The sequence below is a fragment of the Ostrinia nubilalis genome, chromosome 30 (genome assembly GCF_963855985.1).
Source record: "Ostrinia nubilalis chromosome 30, ilOstNubi1.1, whole genome shotgun sequence".
Classification (NCBI taxonomy): Eukaryota; Metazoa; Arthropoda; class Insecta; order Lepidoptera; family Crambidae; genus Ostrinia; species Ostrinia nubilalis.
The window spans coordinates 6,630,530-6,649,162 of NC_087117.1; the positions used below are offsets into that span (position 1 = coordinate 6,630,530).

The 18,633-nt window shown below is 51.1% G+C and overlaps 1 protein-coding gene across 1 annotated transcript in view; it reads left to right on the forward strand.

Annotated features, from left to right (window-relative positions):
* The window catches only part of LOC135085952 (transcription elongation regulator 1-like), a 96,030-nt gene extending 83,751 nt beyond the window's left edge, over positions 1-12,279 (forward strand). Inside the window, exons 35-40 of the mRNA XM_063980736.1 lie at positions 1,630-1,833; positions 2,354-2,497; positions 7,967-8,089; positions 9,160-9,324; positions 9,956-10,122; positions 12,150-12,279. Of these exons, the coding sequence (XP_063836806.1) occupies positions 1,630-1,833; positions 2,354-2,497; positions 7,967-8,089; positions 9,160-9,324; positions 9,956-10,122; positions 12,150-12,279 (933 nt within the window). The remainder of the gene's footprint in view (positions 1-1,629; positions 1,834-2,353; positions 2,498-7,966; positions 8,090-9,159; positions 9,325-9,955; positions 10,123-12,149) is intronic.
* The last annotated feature ends 6,354 nt before the right edge of the window (positions 12,280-18,633 follow it).

Consider the following 18,633-nt stretch of genomic DNA (forward strand, 5'->3'; position numbering starts at 1 on the left):
CGCCCGCAGTGAGTGTGCGAGCGCGACAGTAACATAATTACGCGCGAGCTATAAGGATGGGTAGCTTGGGGTCATTGGACAAAATTCTACGTGCTCGCAGACCAGACTATAGATCTATTCGATTTACATTGTCTATGAAAACCTTTGTCTATGGAAAAAATCGTTAGAAATTTAGGATTTAAAATATGTAAAAAACTACAAAATTAGTCTTTATTTTGATGGAAAGAATGAAATACTACTTCGTACCCTGACTCGCCTTGTCTTTCTAAAGTACATACATTAGGCTATATACTATTAGGTATGTTTTGTATGTGTAAATAGTTTTAATGTATTATTGTGTAGCTAGGATTCTATGGATGTGAATAAACATATATTGTATAATTTGTGTTTTATTTGTGTACTCCCTGAGTTTTGAAATTGCATGCAACCTGGTCAAGTTGTAGATCGTTTCATCCACGAAGAGGCGCCCCACCAATTTTTGGTCTCGGTCGCGCGGGGTGCGGGGAGTTTGATCCGAGCAATCCGAGCGGCATTATTGTAGTGTGCACTCATGGATCATTTAGCGTGTACCGGTAACACTCAAACATTAGCGGAAGAATGGTGGGGCGCGTTTTGTTGAATGAAACGATCTACAACTGCGCACTTGGTTGCCGTGACGTGACATTGACGCTCTGGTACGGACGGGGAGGTGTGTAAGTGGGAGGGAGAGTCGCATTCTAGCGAGGTGCGCAGTTTGCTCGATCGGGTTGTATTTGTGAGCTCGAATCTGAATCTAGTTTTACATTGCTTAATGCCGCTCACAGATACTTGTCAAGATGTTTGTGAAGGTGCACAAAAAGTCAATAGCTCCGTTACGTTTATTTTAATTGAGAAACAAAACCTACATTAATTTAATTGACAAAAATAACTGTACTGCATTTTATCGTCCATAAAGTTCTCTATCTTTGCAAAAAAAAAACTCATCAAAAATATTGTTGTCGTATTTGTGATGCTTTGAAAACTTGTGCAAACATCTTGATACATATCTGTAGCAGTCTTGAAAAACAGCACAGATTAGAATTCTTTGTAAAGACGATAGCAAATCAAGCTCAACACCGACCGTGGCATCCTGCATCTTACGAAGTCGTAATAAATACAGTTCGCGAGGCCTAAGCTGAGCTTTGCATTTGTGTGAATACACATGGATAGTTTAGGTAGGTGTGCCAGGAATTTCCTGACGAATTTCATGCATTTCCTGACGAAAAAAGGTGTGCTAGTTTTTTAGCAATGCAATATCAAAATCATCTTATTTGGTCAGATTCAGTAATTTGGTATTTGACACAGTTCATCTAGGGACCACATTCGGCGAGTTGTAGCGTCCAACTTACAACATCTACAAATTTATCATTCCGGCTACAATTTTTTTTAGATTTGCTAAATCTTTATGTATACGAAACCTTCGTTTTCCACAGTGGCCTCTCGAAGGGAACGCACATAACATTTTTGAAAATTTTTAAACATTTTTGTCCAACTACTTTTGGTGATCACTCACACAAGTGCAAAGCTCAGCTTACGCCTCGCGAATATTTTGCTTCAAAAATATTAGCCTGATAAGCCGTCGCCTACAAAATGAAACCTCCCCAACAACAGAAGGAAGCCCCAGCCGAGACGACAGAGGAGCCCGATCCAGAGGCAGAGGGAACGAAAGAAGAGGACGCGGCCGCGAGAGAGAAGGAGGCGCGAGCTCAGGCCTCCATTAAGGAGAGGGAGAGAGAGGTGCAGCGAGCCCTCGCTACGAGCTTACGAGACAGGGACAAGGAGCGGCAGTATCACAAGCGGGACGAGGCTGTGCAGGTGAGAAAGCGTCCAATTAGGAGAGAGAGAGAGATAGGAGGCTTCATTTAAGGAACGTGAGAGGGAGAGAGACAGCCTGCAGCCAGCTAGTGTAAGTGGGAGAGAGAGAAGCGCGGGTATAGCTACCCCCGTGCACTAGCGAGCAGGTTAGACAGCGATAGCAGGCGACTAGCGAATGCAGGTGAGACAGATGGCAGGTCTATAGAGGAGAGAGAGAGACAGCAGGCCTCCATCAAGGAGAGGGAGAGAGAGGTGCAGCGAGCGCTTGCGACCAGTCTGCGGGACAGGGACAAGGAGCGCCAGTATCACAAGCGGGACGAGGCTGTGCAGGTGAGATAGCGAGGAGAGAGAAAGAGAGAGAGAGAGAGATAGGTTTCATTTAAGGAACGTGAGAGGGAGAGAGACAGCCTGCAGCCAGCTAGTGTAAGTGGGAGAGTGACAGAAGCGCGGGTATAGCTACCCCTTTGCACTAGCGTGCAGGTTAGACAGCGATGGCAGGTGACTAGCGAATGCAGGTGAGACAGATGGCAGGTCTGTAGAGAAGGAGGCGCGAGCTCAGGCCTCCATCAAGGAGAGGGAGAGAGAGGTTCAACGAGCGCTTGCGACCAGTCTGCGGGACAGGGACAAGGAGCGCCAGTATCACAAGCGGGACGAGGCTGTGCAGGTAAGATCTAGGAGAGAGAGACTTATGAGACTCCCTTCAAGAGAGAGGGAGACAGTAGGCGGCTAGCGAGTGCAGGTGAGCCAGACGGCAGGCCTCCATCAAGGAGACAGAGAGAGGTGCGAGTCCGCGGGACAGGGACAAGGAGCGCCAGTATCACAAGCGGGACGAGGCTGTTCAGGTAAGATATTAGGCCTTCAGCGAGAAGAGACAGAAGGCTTCATTCAAGAAGCGTAAGAGAGAGATAGCAGACAGCCAGCTAGTGCAGATGAAACAGAGACAGCAGACGGCCAGAGAGTGCAGGTGAGAGAGAAAGGTGTCCATCTCAATCAGAAGTGACCTGGAGACAGAAGGAACGAAAGAAGAGGATGCGGCCGCGAGAGAGAAGGAGGCGCGAGCACAGGCCTCCATCAAGGAGAGGGAGAGAGAGGTGCAGCGAGCCCTCGCCACCAGCCTGCGGGACAGGGACAAGGAGCGGCAGTACCACAAGCGGGACGAGGCTGTGCAGGTAAGATCTAGGAGAGAGAGACTTATGAGACTCCCTCCAAGAGAGAGGGAGACAGTAGGCGGCTAGCGAGTGCAGGTGAGCCAGACGGCAGGCCTCCATCAAGGAGACAGAGAGAGGTGCGAGTCCGCGGGACAGGGACAAGGAGCGCCAGTATCACAAGCGGGACGAGGCTGTGCAGGTGAGATATTAGGGCTCCTGCGAGAAAAGACAGAGACAGAAGGCTTCATTCAAGGAGCGTGAGAGAGATAGCAGACAGCCAGCGAGTGCAGATAAGACAGATAGCAGGCGACTAGTGAGTGCAGGTGAGACAGAGACGCAGACGGCAAGACAGTCCAGGTGAGAGAGAAAGGCGTCCATCTCAATCAGAAGTGACCTGGAGTCTGAACGAAAGAAGAGGACGCGGCCGCGAGAGAGAAGGAGGCGCGAGCTCAGGCCTCCATCAAGGAGAGGGAAAGAGAGGTGCAGCGAGCGCTTGCGACCAGTCTGCGGGACAGGGACAAGGAGCGCCAGTATCACAAGCGGGACGAGGCTGTGCAGGTAAGATAGCGTCCAATTAGGAGAGAGATAGCAGGTGTTCATGAAGGAGAGACAGAGACAGCCTGCGGCCAGCGAGTGTAAGTGGGAGAGTGACAGAAGCGCGGGTATAGCTACCCCTTTGCACTAGCGTGCAGGTTAGACAGCGATGGCCGGTGACTAGCGAATGCAGGTGAGACAGGTGGCAGGTTTATAGAGGAGAGAGAGAGACAGCAGGCCTCCATCAAGGAGAGGGAGCGAGAGGTGCAGCGAGCTCTCGCGACCAGTCTGCGGGACAGGGACAAGGAGCGCCAGTACCACAAGCGGGACGAGGCTGTGCAGGTGAGATAGCGTCAAATTAGGAGAGAGAGAGAGATCAGGTCTCCATCAAGAAGAGAGAGGGAGAGACAGCCTGCGGCCAGCTAATGTAAGTGGGAGAGAGACAGAAGCGGGTATAGCTACCCCCGTGCACTAGCGTGCAGGTTGAATGCAGGTGAGACAGATGACAGGTCTATAGAGGAGAGAGAGAGACAGCAGGCCTCCATCAAGGAGGGGGAGAGAGAGGTGCAGCGAGCCCTCGCCACGAGCTTACGAGACAGGGACAAGGAGCGCCAATATCACAAGCGGGACGAGGCTGTTCAGGTAAGATATTAGGCCTTCAGCGAGAAGAGACAGAAGGCTTCATTCAAGAAGCGTAAGAGAGAGATAGCAGACAGCCAGCTAGTGCAGATGAAACAGAGACAGCAGACGGCCAGAGAGTGCAGGTGAGAGAGAAAGGTGTCCATCTCAATCAGAAGTGACCTGGAGACAGAAGGAACGAAAGAAGAGGATGCGGCCGCGAGAGAGAAGGAGGCGCGAGCACAGGCCTCCATCAAGGAGAGGGAGAGAGAGGTGCAGCGAGCCCTCGCCACCAGCCTGCGGGACAGGGACAAGGAGCGGCAGTACCACAAGCGGGACGAGGCTGTGCAGGTAAGATCTAGGAGAGAGAGACTTATGAGACTCCCTCCAAGAGAGAGGGAGACAGTAGGCGGCTAGCGAGTGCAGGTGAGCCAGACGGCAGGCCTCCATCAAGGAGACAGAGAGAGGTGCGAGTCCGCGGGACAGGGACAAGGAGCGCCAGTATCACAAGCGGGACGAGGCTGTGCAGGTGAGATATTAGGGCTCCTGCGAGAAAAGACAGAGACAGAAGGCTTCATTCAAGGAGCGTGAGAGAGATAGCAGACAGCCAGCGAGTGCAGATAAGACAGATAGCAGGCGACTAGTGAGTGCAGGTGAGACAGAGACGCAGACGGCAAGACAGTCCAGGTGAGAGAGAAAGGCGTCCATCTCAATCAGAAGTGACCTGGAGTCTGAACGAAAGAAGAGGACGCGGCCGCGAGAGAGAAGGAGGCGCGAGCTCAGGCCTCCATCAAGGAGAGGGAAAGAGAGGTGCAGCGAGCGCTTGCGACCAGTCTGCGGGACAGGGACAAGGAGCGCCAGTATCACAAGCGGGACGAGGCTGTGCAGGTAAGATAGCGTCCAATTAGGAGAGAGATAGCAGGTGTTCATGAAGGAGAGACAGAGACAGCCTGCGGCCAGCGAGTGTAAGTGGGAGAGTGACAGAAGCGCGGGTATAGCTACCCCTTTGCACTAGCGTGCAGGTTAGACAGCGATGGCCGGTGACTAGCGAATGCAGGTGAGACAGGTGGCAGGTTTATAGAGGAGAGAGAGAGACAGCAGGCCTCCATCAAGGAGAGGGAGCGAGAGGTGCAGCGAGCTCTCGCGACCAGTCTGCGGGACAGGGACAAGGAGCGGCAGTACCACAAGCGGGACGAGGCTGTGCAGGTAAGATCTAGGAGAGAGAGACTTATGAGACTCCCTCCAAGAGAGAGGGAGACAGTAGGCGGCTAGCGAGTGCAGGTGAGCCAGACGGCAGGCCTCCATCAAGGAGACAGAGAGAGGTGCGAGTCCGCGGGACAGGGACAAGGAGCGCCAGTATCACAAGCGGGACGAGGCTGTGCAGGTGAGATATTAGGGCTCCTGCGAGAAAAGACAGAGACAGAAGGCTTCATTCAAGGAGCGTGAGAGAGATAGCAGACAGCCAGCGAGTGCAGATAAGACAGATAGCAGGCGACTAGTGAGTGCAGGTGAGACAGAGACGCAGACGGCAAGACAGTCCAGGTGAGAGAGAAAGGCGTCCATCTCAATCAGAAGTGACCTGGAGTCTGAACGAAAGAAGAGGACGCGGCCGCGAGAGAGAAGGAGGCGCGAGCTCAGGCCTCCATCAAGGAGAGGGAAAGAGAGGTGCAGCGAGCGCTTGCGACCAGTCTGCGGGACAGGGACAAGGAGCGCCAGTATCACAAGCGGGACGAGGCTGTGCAGGTAAGATAGCGTCCAATTAGGAGAGAGATAGCAGGTGTTCATGAAGGAGAGACAGAGACAGCCTGCGGCCAGCGAGTGTAAGTGGGAGAGTGACAGAAGCGCGGGTATAGCTACCCCTTTGCACTAGCGTGCAGGTTAGACAGCGATGGCCGGTGACTAGCGAATGCAGGTGAGACAGGTGGCAGGTTTATAGAGGAGAGAGAGAGACAGCAGGCCTCCATCAAGGAGAGGGAGCGAGAGGTGCAGCGAGCTCTCGCGACCAGTCTGCGGGACAGGGACAAGGAGCGGCAGTACCACAAGCGGGACGAGGCTGTGCAGGTAAGATCTAGGAGAGAGAGACTTATGAGACTCCCTCCAAGAGAGAGGGAGACAGTAGGCGGCTAGCGAGTGCAGGTGAGCCAGACGGCAGGCCTCCATCAAGGAGACAGAGAGAGGTGCGAGTCCGCGGGACAGGGACAAGGAGCGCCAGTATCACAAGCGGGACGAGGCTGTGCAGGTGAGATAGCGAGGAGAGAGAGAGAGAGATAGGAGGTCCCCTTCAAGGAGAGGGAGAGAGAGGCTAGCGAGTGCAGATGAAAGAGATAGCAAAGCGACTGCAGGTGAGACAGCAGACGGCCAGAGAGTGAAGGTGAGAGAGAAAGGAGTCCCATCCCAATCAGAAGTGACCTGTAGGACTAAGATGCGCGCCGCGATAAGCGGTTATCACGCCATTTTATCGATTTTGCCCATACATTTTGACGTCGATAAAAGTTATCACTGCGCGCATCTTAGACCTACAGGAGACAGAGGGAACGAAAGAAGAGGACGCGGCCGCGAGAGAGAAGGAGGCGCGAGCTCAGGCCTCCATCAAGGAGAGGGAGAGAGAGGTTCAACGAGCGCTTGCGACCAGTCTGCGGGACAGGGACAAGGAGCGGCAGTATCACAAGCGGGACGAGGCTGTGCAGGTGAGATAGCGTCTAATTAGGAGAGAGAGAGACAGCCTGCAGCCAGCTAGTGTAAGTGGGAGAGAGAGAAGCGCGGGTATAGCTACCCCCGTGCACTAGCGAGCAGGTTAGACAGCGATAGCGATAGCAGGCGACTAGCGAATGCAGGTGAGACAGATGGCAGGTCTATAGAGGAGAGAGAGACAGCAGGCCTCCATCAAGGAGAGGGAGCGAGAGGTGCAGCGAGCGCTTGCGACCAGTCTGCGGGACAGGGACAAGGAGCGCCAGTACCACAAGCGGGACGAGGCTGTGCAGGTGAGATAGCGAGGAGAGAGAAAGAGAGAGATAGGAGGTTTCATTTAAGGAACGTGAGAGGGAGAGAGACAGCCTGCAGCCAGCTAGTGTAAGTGGGAGAAGCGCGGGTATAGCTACCCCCGTGCACTAGCGTGCAGTTTAGACAATGCAGGTGAGACAGATGGCCGGTCTTTATAGGAGAGAGAGAGATAGCAGGTGGTCAGATAGTGCAGGTGAGACAGACGAAAGGCCTCCAGCTAGGACAGAGATAGCAGGTGTTCATCAAGGAGGAGACAAAGACAGGCGGCAAGCGAGTGCAGGTAAAACAGAGACAGGGGGCCAGCGAGTGCGAGGTGAGACAAAAGACAAATTGACGGTCAGAGATTGCAGGTAAAGGCAAGGCAAGGCAGATTTGATATGAAAAGATCTCCCAATTAAAGACTATATTTTCTAACAATATAAATTTTGGCCCGAGCCAAGCCGCATTCTAAAATCGGTCGCAGAACAGACGGTGAAACGCAACTGCAACGAAACTGCAACTGCTAGTTACTTATGAGTTGCATCTAAGTTTCTGCCATAGCGTCCGTTGAGAGACCACACATGACGCGACCAGTTTGAAACTTTCAGTTTCAGTTTCATTCATCAGAATCATCAGAAAGTTGCAGTATCGTTGCAGTTGCGTTTCACCGTTTGTTCTGGGCCTTAGGCCTACTTAACCTAATTACTCTTATTCCTCTTCTTTTTATGCTATAAGTGTTATGCATCGTCCAAAAATGGCCCAATCGTGAGGCTAAGTGCTTCGTAATTCGATTGCTCTGCAAAACTAACTATGCATCATCCAAATCCACTACATAATTCTCTTCTCTCCCGCAGCATTTCAACGCTCTGCTAGCAGACCTGGTCCGCAACCCCGACCTGTCGTGGCGGGAGGCGAAGAAACAGCTGCGTAAGGACCACCGGTACAGCCTCGCTGAACTGCTGACCAAGGAAGACAAGGTGAGTCGGTCAAAGATTTGCTGAGAACTCAAGCAGACCTCTTGAGAGAATTTAAAGTCATGTCACACTGTTTTGCACTGGCGTATCTAGCTAGAGTGCTTTTTCAGGGGGAATATGCCATGCGATTAGTATCATAGCTCATGAGTTACTACTATCAACTTTAACTATAACATAGGCCTCCCTCAATGATTTCCACAATGGCCGGTTGGTGACGGCCTGCATTCAGCGCCTTCCTGCTATCGTTGGTCCACCTTGTACGTGGCCTCCACTCCAGAACCTTGCTGCCCCATCGGCCGTCAGTTCTGCGTGCTATGTGCTCTGCTCATTGCCACTTTAACTTGCTAATTCGTCGGACTATGTCAGCGATTCGAGTTCGTTTACGGATCTCCTCATTTCTGATTCGATATCTTTAAGAAGTGCAGACTTAAGGTAGCACAATGGAGAAGTTTCCAACGTTTTTCTTTTAAATATACTTGAAAATATAAGTAAAATTAATAATAATTGTGAAAGAATCATGAAAATATGTACAAATAAAGAAGTTACAGGGCCCTAAAGTTGCGCTTAACAAATATGTTTCGTAGAACATGGTGCCATTTAATTAAAACACTTTCTTTTACGGTTCTACAAATATATTGAAACCATGACAGTTCAGTACGATGACAAAAAAGAGAGAGAACAAAAGAAGTTCTAAACTAATTAAAAATAAAACGCCGCGCCGCGCACAGATTAGAGCAAGGAGGCTGAACGCCGCAACAAAATATTTCGCGCCATTTGATCGGTGTAGTCACGGCAGTCATTCGTAGTACGAACAGTGGGTCTAGACAAAACGCACTTTTTGATCGAATCGAAAATCGAATCCGTCAAAACTCCATACAAAAAAGGGGCTTCGACCACTTTTCGACTGGTTTGCGATTATAATTTGCACTTTGTCTAGACCCACAGTAAATCACCAGTGCTGTTGACAGATCCAATTTTTAAAAAAATTTGTTTTTTAGCCAGGGTGACTCAAGATTCTCGGCTTTCGCCACGCTTTCAACTAGGCAACTAACGTTATAATAATTGTGTCCCAGGAGCGCCTCTTCAGCCAGCACACAGCAGCGCTGGCGAGCAAGCGTCGCGACAAGCTGCGCGCTCTACTCAACGAACTAAACGTGTCGTGCACGGCGCACTGGCGGGACGTCAAGACGCAGTTGCAGGAAAACCCTGCTGCGCCGGTCTACTCGGCTGCTTCACAGGTAGGACGTAGTTCTAGGAGTTGTCCAGAGATGGCGCTGTACACAGCCGCCTAATGAAGTAATTCTAGGAGTTATCCAGAGATGCCGTTAGGAATCTCAATGTGTCGTGCACGGCGCACTGGCGGGACGTCAAGACGCAGTTGCAGGAAAACCCTGCTGCGCCGGTCTACTCGGCTGCTTCACAGGTGAGTTGATGACGATGTAGTTCTAGGAGTTGTCCAGAGATGGCGCTAGAGAGAGAGATGCCACATGGACGCCTCGCAAGTGAGTGGATGATGATGACCTAACCTAAATGACGATGTAGTACTAGACGTTAACCAGAGATGGCGTTAGGTATCTTTCATACACATCTCCAGTAGAACTCTCCTGAGCCGGTCTACTATGCTGCTTCGCAAGTGAGTTGATGACGATGTAGTTTAAGAAAGTTATCCAGAGATGGCGTTGTAATGTGTGTGCATCGCGATATTGCTTTTTTAAGCAGTATTTGATGCAATAAAATAATAAAGTTAATTGTGTAATTTGGTTATCTCTAAACATTATTACTTCCCGCACTTACTGTGGTCGATAATATTATTCTGACTTTTACTGTGAGCTGTGTTAATGGCTTCATTCGTTCATGTTTTTCTCACAGATGGAGCGAGAATTCCGCGATTACCAGCGCGACAAGCAAAGCGCGGCCAAGACGGCGCTCAGACAACTTCTACTGGAGACGCGATCGCTCACGCACAAGTCGCACGCCGCCGTGCGCGAGGCAGGATCTATGCAGCACGTGCACGACGCGCTCAGGCACGACGCCAGGTCAGTCTACCTTAAGAGCAGAAAGTAGAAAAACATATCTGTTTTCCCTTCCCCCAGGATCAAGTCAACGCCTTTGACCAGACACCTTTCACCTGATCAAACTTCTCCCCCTGGATCAACACCCTCCTAGGATCAGCCTACCCCTAAATCAGACCCCCTAGATCAAATTCCCCCTATAGACTTGACTGCCCTTCCTGGATCAGAATGACCTGACCTACTTACTCTCTGATTAGACCCCCTGGAACAAACTGCCCGGATTAGACTACCCGCTAGGTCACTAGGTGTAACACTAGGTCAGTCCCATAGTGGCCAAGACACGGCGCTCAGACAACTTCTACTCGAGACGCGTTCACTTACCCACAAGTCGCACGCCGCCGTGCGCGAGGCGGGCTCCATGCAGCACGTGCACGACGCGCTCAGGCACGACGCCAGGTTAGTGTGCCTTATCTTTCGATCTGAAGGGTCTAAAAGCAGAAAAAATACTGATTCCACCTGGATCAAGCCAAAACCCGTGATTAGACTCCTCCCTCCGATCAGAATTCTTCTCCCAGATCAGATTTCCCCTTCTGGATTAGACTCCCCTCTGGATCAGATTTCCCCTTCTGGATTAGACTCCCCTCTGGATCAGATTTCCCCTTCTGGATTAGACTCTCCTCTGGATCAGATTACCCCCTGGATCCGAAATGGATCCGACTACGTCCTGGATCAGGTTCCTCCCTGATTCCCCTCCAATAAGACCCCCCCCAGATCAGACCCTTCCTGGATCAGACTCCTTCCTCTGATCAGACTCCTTCCTCTGATCAATCTCCTCCCCCTGATGAGACTCCTTCCCCCATGATGAATACTCCCTAGATCAGACCCTTCCTGAATCAGACTCCCCTCCTAGATCAGATTAATCCCCCTTAAATGGGATGTGACTGCCGCCCTTTTAAATCAGCACTCCTTCCCCTGAGCTAGAGATAAGCTATGTACGTATCACATTATTCACTAAGTCAGTCGCACAGTAGGTACTAATGCCCGTTTTCACCATCAATCCCTAATTTTAAGTGACCCCTATGGTAACAAATAACAGGAATTTTGGTTACATAGGGGTCACTTAAAAATTTGGGATTGATGGTGAAAACGGGCATAAGACACTGGATCAGGATAGGAAGTCTATTAGCAATAGGGTAGTCCCTCAAAACCTTGCTTGAGCAAGACACTAGGTCAGTAGCATAGAAGCCAAGACGGCGCTCAGACAACTGTTACTCGAGACGCGCTCACTCACGCACAAGTCGCACGCCGCCGTGCGCGAAGCAGGATCCATGCAGCACGTGCACGACGCGCTCAGGCACGACGCCAGGTCAGTATGCCTCTATCTTAAGTGTAGAATGGAGTTCTCCCCCCTAATCACGCTTCCGTCCAAGATTAGATCCCTCCTGGATTAGACTCCCATCTGAATCAAACTGCGCTCCCTGGATAAGGCTCCCCTCGGATCAGTCTCCACGGATCAGATTAACCCCCCAGATCAGACGCCCCCCCTGAACCAGACTATCCCTTTTAGACCAGACTCTCCCTGAATCAGGCTACGTCTCCTAGATCAGACTCCTTGAATCAGACTACGTGTCCTAGATCAGACTCCCCCTAAATCAGACTATTCCTCCTAGACCAGACTCACCCTGGACCAGGCTACCCTCTTGGATCAGATTCCCTGGATCAGATTCGAATTCTTCCCTGTGATCAGACTTCACCCTTGGATCAGAATACTTCTCTTAGATCAGACTCCCTCTGAAACAGATTACCCCTCCTAGATCAGACTCCCCCCTAATCAGACTCCTAGATCATACCCCCCCTGATTCCCCTCCTGAATAAGAAACCCCTTCCAGATCATTTTTTTTTATTTCACCTACTTCTTCTTGTCGTGTCGACAACAAATTTACAAAGTGTCAGCTCAAAACTCCGCCACAAGAGTGGCGTTGTCAGTAGCACTCATCAAATCCTGAGTGCAGTTGCTTTTTTCACCTGCTAATCACTACATCTACCCGCAGGTACACAGCGCTGGACCACATTCCGGACGAGCGGACCGCCATGATCACGAGCTACCTGGAGGAGCTGGAGAAGAAGGGCCCGCCGCCGCCGCCCACCGCCACCGAGCCCAGCCGCCGCGCCAAGCAGTGACGCGTGTGAGTCACTGTGACGTAGGACTAGCTAGACATTCTATAGGAATAATGGGCCAATCAAAAGAGAGATGCTGAGTAAACCGCGCCAAACAGTGAGGTATGTGAGTCAAGTAGAACTTCAACTCACTCGCATTTTAGAACAAGCAATGAGTGACGTAGGACTAGACATTCTATAGGAATAATGGCCAATCAAAAGAGATATGCTGAGTAAACCGCTCCAAGCAGTGACGCATGTGTTTCACGCAGGAGTAAAGTCCGGTCGCCGAGCAGATAGAATTTAGTGCAATGACCCCAAGCTACCCACCCTTATCGCTCGCGCGTAATTATGTTGCTATCGCGCTCGCACACTCACTGCGGGCGCCCGTCGCACAGTCGCGACAGCAATGTAATCACGCGCGAGCGATAAGGATGGGTAGCTTGGGGTCATTGGACAAAATTCTACGAGCTCAGGGACCAGGCTTTAACTATACTCGTCCAAAGTGTGTTTTATGGTCGGCAGCGAGTCTTTTAGTTACTAAAGGCGAGTTGCTCTACTAAATTACTTGACTAGTGCGAGCTATATTTAACTGCGCACCTGGCAGCCGTGACGTCACATGTGTCCAGGTAAGTGGTAAGAAGTCGCATCCCAGCCAGTACACAGCGCTGGACCACATTCCCGACGAGCGGACCGCCATGATCACGAGCTACCTGGAGGAGCTGGAGAAGAAGGGCCCGCCGCCGCCGCCCACCGCCACCGAGCCCAGCCGCCGCGCCAAGCAGTGACGCGTGTGAGTCACGTAGATAGACTTCCTACAGGAATAATGACCTCAGCAACATCAGAGGCATACATAGTAACATAGAGGCAATTACTGTAGATATACATACTACTACCGAGCCCAGCCGCCGCGCCAAGCAGTGACGCGTGTGAGTCACGTAGATAGACTTCCTACAGGAATAATGGCCGCAGTAACATCAGAGGCATACATAGTAACATAGAGGCAACTACTGTAGATATACCGCCACCGAGCCCAGCCGCCGCGCCAAGCAGTGACGCGTGTGAGTCACGTAGCTAGACATCCTACAGGAATAATGGCCAATCAACAGTAGACATTCTATAGGAATAATGGCCAATCAACAGTAGACATTCCATAGGAATAATGGCCAATCAACAGTAGACATTCCATAGGAATAATGGCCAATCAACAGGCATGCTGACATACCATGAGATATGCTGAGTAAACCATTCCAAGCAGTGACGCATGTGACTGACTGTGACGTAGGACTACACTTGATTACTTACACAACCCTGACGCTTGAAGCAGTTGTCACTGCTTCAAGCATCAGCACATTATGTCTAATGTGAGCAGACGATAAGTGAGAGACAGAGACATCTTACCAACTAAGCTTCTTTTTACTCGGTCACTGAACGGAACGCTCCATTCGCACATCGCGAACTAGTACAATCGGTCAAATGAACTAGTTCGTTCTACTAGTACTGTTAGTTCATTTTAGTACCGGATTTTATTAGATCGAACGAAAAAAGTACTTTTTTGCTATGAACTTGTACAATATCGCATAATACTCGTGACAGTCAGAGTCAAATCAAATCCATCTCGCTCGCGCGCGCATGTCACTAATCTCGCGTCTCGCTCAGATACTCGTAAACTTAGTAGCGAAACGTGTCCGAACATCAAAAATTTAGTTGAGTAGCTTACTAAATCATTTAGTCGACTCAATCCATTGTTTTGTTTTGAAAGGCGAGTAGCACTACGCAAACCAGGCTGTTTAGTCAAGTTCATACAAAAACCACTAATTACTTGTAACTATACTCGACCAAAGTGTGTTTTTTGGTCGGCAGCGAGTCTTTTAGTTACTAAAGGCGAGTTGCTCTACTAAATTACTCGACTAGTCCGAGCTATATTTAACTGCGCACCTGGCAGCCGTGACGTCACATGTGTTCAGGTAAGTGGTAAGAAGTCGCATCCCAGCCAGTACACAGCGCTCGAGCACATTCCCGACGAGCGGACCGCCATGATCACGAGCTACCTGGAGGAGCTGGAGAAGAAGGGCCCGCCGCCGCCGCCCACCGCCACCGAGCCCAGCCGCCGCGCCAAGCAGTGACGCGTGTGAGTCACGTAGATAGACATCCTACAGGAATAATGGCCAATCAATAGGTGGTTCCTATTGGCCGATGGGGCAGCAAGGTTCTGGAGTGGAGGCCACTTACCGGAAAACTCAGCGTAGGACGTCCAACCAACCGGCCATCATGCAAATGATTGGGGGAGGCCTATGTTCAGCAGTGGACGTCCTATGGCTGAAATATGATGATGATGAACAGGCACCGGGAGATATGCTGAGTAACTGCTACTGAGCCCAGCCGCCGCGCTAAGCAGTGACGCGTGTGAGTGGCTGTGACGTAGGACTAGACATTCTATAGGAATAATGGCCAATCAACAGGCATGATGACATACCAAGAGTTGCTGAGTAACTGCTACTGCTACGTCACGAGTTTTTTTATGAGTTTTTTAGATAAATAGAACTAGGGCATGCAGATTTTAGATTCCCGGCACTAGCAGGTCTGCTCATCTCCTTGAGTGAGTAGGCATCGAAAACAAAAGAAAACACGCGCGGCGTGCTCTCCTGGGATGATTAATCTACAAGGCAGTCACGAGTGAGTAAAGCCTGGTCCCTGAGCTCGTAGAATTTTGTCCAATGACCCCAAGCTACCCATCCTTATCGCTCGCGCGTAATTATGTTGCAATCGCGCTCGCACACTCACTGCGGGCGCCCGTCGCACAGTCGCGACAGAAATATAATTACGCGCGAGCGATAAGGATGGGTAGCTTGGGGTCATTGGACGAAATCCTACGTGCTCACGGACCAGGCTTTAACTATACTCGACCAAAGTGTGTTTTTTGGTCGGCAGCGAGTCTTTTAGTTACTAAAGGCGAGTTGCTCTACTAAATTACTTGACTAGTCCGAGCTATATTTAACTGCGCACCTGGCAGCTGTGACGTCACATGTGTCCAGGTAAGTGGTAGGAAGTCGCATCCCAGCCAGTACACAGCGCTGGACCACATTCCGGACGAGCGGACCGCCATGATCACGAGCTACCTGGAGGAGCTGGAGAAGAAGGGCCCGCCGCCGCCGCCCACCGCCACCGAGCCCAGCCGCCGCGCCAAGCAGTGACGCGTGTGAGTCACGTAGATAGACTTCCTACAGGAATAATGGACAATCAAAAGGGATATGCTGAGTAAACCGCTCCAAACAGTAACGCATTTGACTGACTGTGACGTAGGACTACAACTCACCCGGCATTTTAGGACAAGCAATGAGTGACGTAGGACTAGACATTCTATAGGAATAATGGCCAATCAAAAGAGATATGCTGAGTAAACCGCGCCAAGCAGTGACGCATGTGTTTCACGCAGGAGTAAAGTCCGGTCGCCGAGCAGATAGAATTTAGTGCAATGACCCCAAGCTACCCATCCTTATCGCTCGCGCGTAAATGTTGCTGTCGCGCTCGCACACTCACTGCGGGCGCCCGTCGCACAGTCGCTACAGCAATATAATCACGCGCGAGCGATAAGGATGGGTAGCTTGGGGTCATTGGACGGGATTCTACGTGCTCACGGACCAGGCTTTAACTATACTCGACCAAAGTGTGTTTTTTGGTCGGCAGCGAGTCTTTTAGTTACTAAAGGCGAGTTGCTCTACTAAATTACTTGACTAGTCCGAACTAGACTTAACTGCGCACCTGGCAGCAGTGACGTCACATATGTATCCAGGTAAGTGGTAAGAAGTCGCATCCCAGCCAGTACACAGCGCTGGAGCACATTCCGGACGAGCGGACCGCCATGATCACGAGCTACCTGGAGGAGCTGGAGAAGAAGGGCCCGCCGCCGCCGCCCACCGCCACCGAGCCCAGCCGCCGCGCCAAGCAGTGACGCGTGTGAGTCACGTAGATAGACATCCCACAGGAATAATGGCCACAGTAACATCAGAGGCATACATAGTAACATAGAGGCAACTACTGTAGATATACTACTACCGAGCCCAGCCGCCGCGCCAAGCAGTGACGCGTGTGAGTCACGTAGGTAGACGTCCTACAGGAATAATGGCCGCAGTAACATCAGAGGCATACATAGTAACATAGAGGCAACTACTGTAGATATACTACTACCGAGCCCAGCCGCCGCGCCTAGCAGTGACGCGTGTGAGTCACGTAGATAGACATCCCACAGGAATAATGGCCATCAACCGGCATGATGACATACCAAGAGTTGCTGAGTAACTGCTACTGCTACGTCACGAGTTTTTTTGATGAGTTTTTTAGATAAATAGAACTAGGGCACACAGATTTTTGATTCCCAGCACTAGCAGGTCTGCTCATCTCCCTGAGTGGGCATCGAAAACAAAAGAAAACGCGCGGCGTGCTCTCCTGGGATGATTAATCTACAAGGCAGTCACGAGCGAGTAAAGCCTGGTCCATGAGCACGTAGAATTTCGTCCAATGACCCCAAGCTACCCATCCTTATCGCTCGCGCGTAATTATGTTGCTATCGCGCTCGCACACTCACTGCGGGCGCCCGTCGCACAGTCGCGTCAGCAATATAATTACGCGCGAGCGATAAGGATGGGTAGCTTGGGGTCATTGGACGGGATTCTACGTGCTCACGGACCAGGCTTTAACTATACTCGACCAAAGTGTGTTTTTTGGTCGGCAGCGAGTCTTTTAGTTACTAAAGGCGAGTTGCTCTACTAAATTACTTGACTAGTCCGAGCTATATTTAACTGGCAGCCGTGACGTCACATGTGTCCAGGTAAGTGGTAAGAAGTCGCATCCCAGCCAGTACACAGCGCTGGACCACATTCCCGACGAGCGGACCGCCATGATCACGAGCTACCTGGAGGAGCTGGAGAAGAAGGGCCCGCCGCCGCCGCCCACCGCCACCGAGCCCAGCCGCCGCGCCAAGCAGTGACGCGTGTGAGTCGCGTAGATAGACATCCTACAGGAATAATGGCCGCAGTAACATCAGAGGCATACATAGTAACATAGAGGCAACTACTGTAGATATACTACTACCGAGCCCAGCCGCAGCGCCAAGCAGTGACGCGTGTGAGTCACGTAGGTAGACATCCTACAGGAATAATGGCCAATCAACACTGTTGCACAACAGGCATGCTGGCATACCAAGAGTGCTGAGTAACCGCCACCGAGCCGCTGTATGTGAGTTGACGTAGGACTACAATTACCCTCCCGGTATTTTAGGACGAATGGTCCCGGAGGACATCGTGGGTAGGCAAGGCCTTTTAGAAGGGAGAGCTTCACATAACTCATTGATTGTCCCCATCTAGTGATGCGCAAAACATTTTCCGACGGAAAAAAAAGACTACAATCCGGTCGTTTTAAAGCCTATTTCGAACTAGTCGAGTAATTTAGTCGAGTGACGAGTAATTTAGTAGCGAAACGTGTCCGAACATCAAAAATTTAGTTGAGTAGGTTACTAAATCGTTTAGTCGACTCAATCCATTGTTTTGTTTTGAAAGGCGAGTAGCACTACGCAAACCAGGCTGTTTAGTCAAGTTCATACAAAAACCACTAATTACTTGTAACTATACTTGACCAAAGTGTGTTTTTTGGTTGGCAGCGAGTCTTAGTTACTAAAGGCGAGTTGCTCTACTAAATTACTTGACTAGTCCGAACTAGACTTAACTGCGCACCTGGCAGCCGTGACGTCACATGTGTCCAGGTAAGTGGTAGCAAGTCGCATCCCAGCCAGTACACAGCGCTCGAGCACATTCCCGACGAGCGGACCGCCATGATCACGAGCTACCTGGAGGAGCTGGAGAAGAAGGGCCCGCCGCCGCCGCCCACCGCCACCGAGCCCAGCCGCCGCGCCAAGCAGTGACGCGTGTGAGTATACAGAAGTTAAACCGGTACGGATTCCCATGGGTCTTCCCACTAAGGCCGGGTTCCCATGGGTCTTCCCACTAAGGCCGGGTTCCCATGGGTCTTCCCACTAAGGCCGGGTTCCCATGGGTCTTCCCACTAAGGCCGGGTTCCCATGGGTCTTCCCACTAAGGCCGGGTTCCCATTGGTCTTCCCACTAAGGGCGGGTTCCCATGGTCTCCCACCGAGCCCAGCCGCCGCGCCAAGCAGTGACGCGTGTGAGTCACGTACATAGACATCCTACAGGAATAATGGACAATCAATAGGCATGCTGACATACCATGAGATCACCGAGCCCAGCCGCCGCGCTAAGCAGTGACGCGTGTAAGTATACAGGAGTTAAACCGATACGGATTCCCATGGGTCTTCCCACTAAGGCCGGATTCCCATGGGTCTTCCCACTAAGGCCGGGTTCCCATG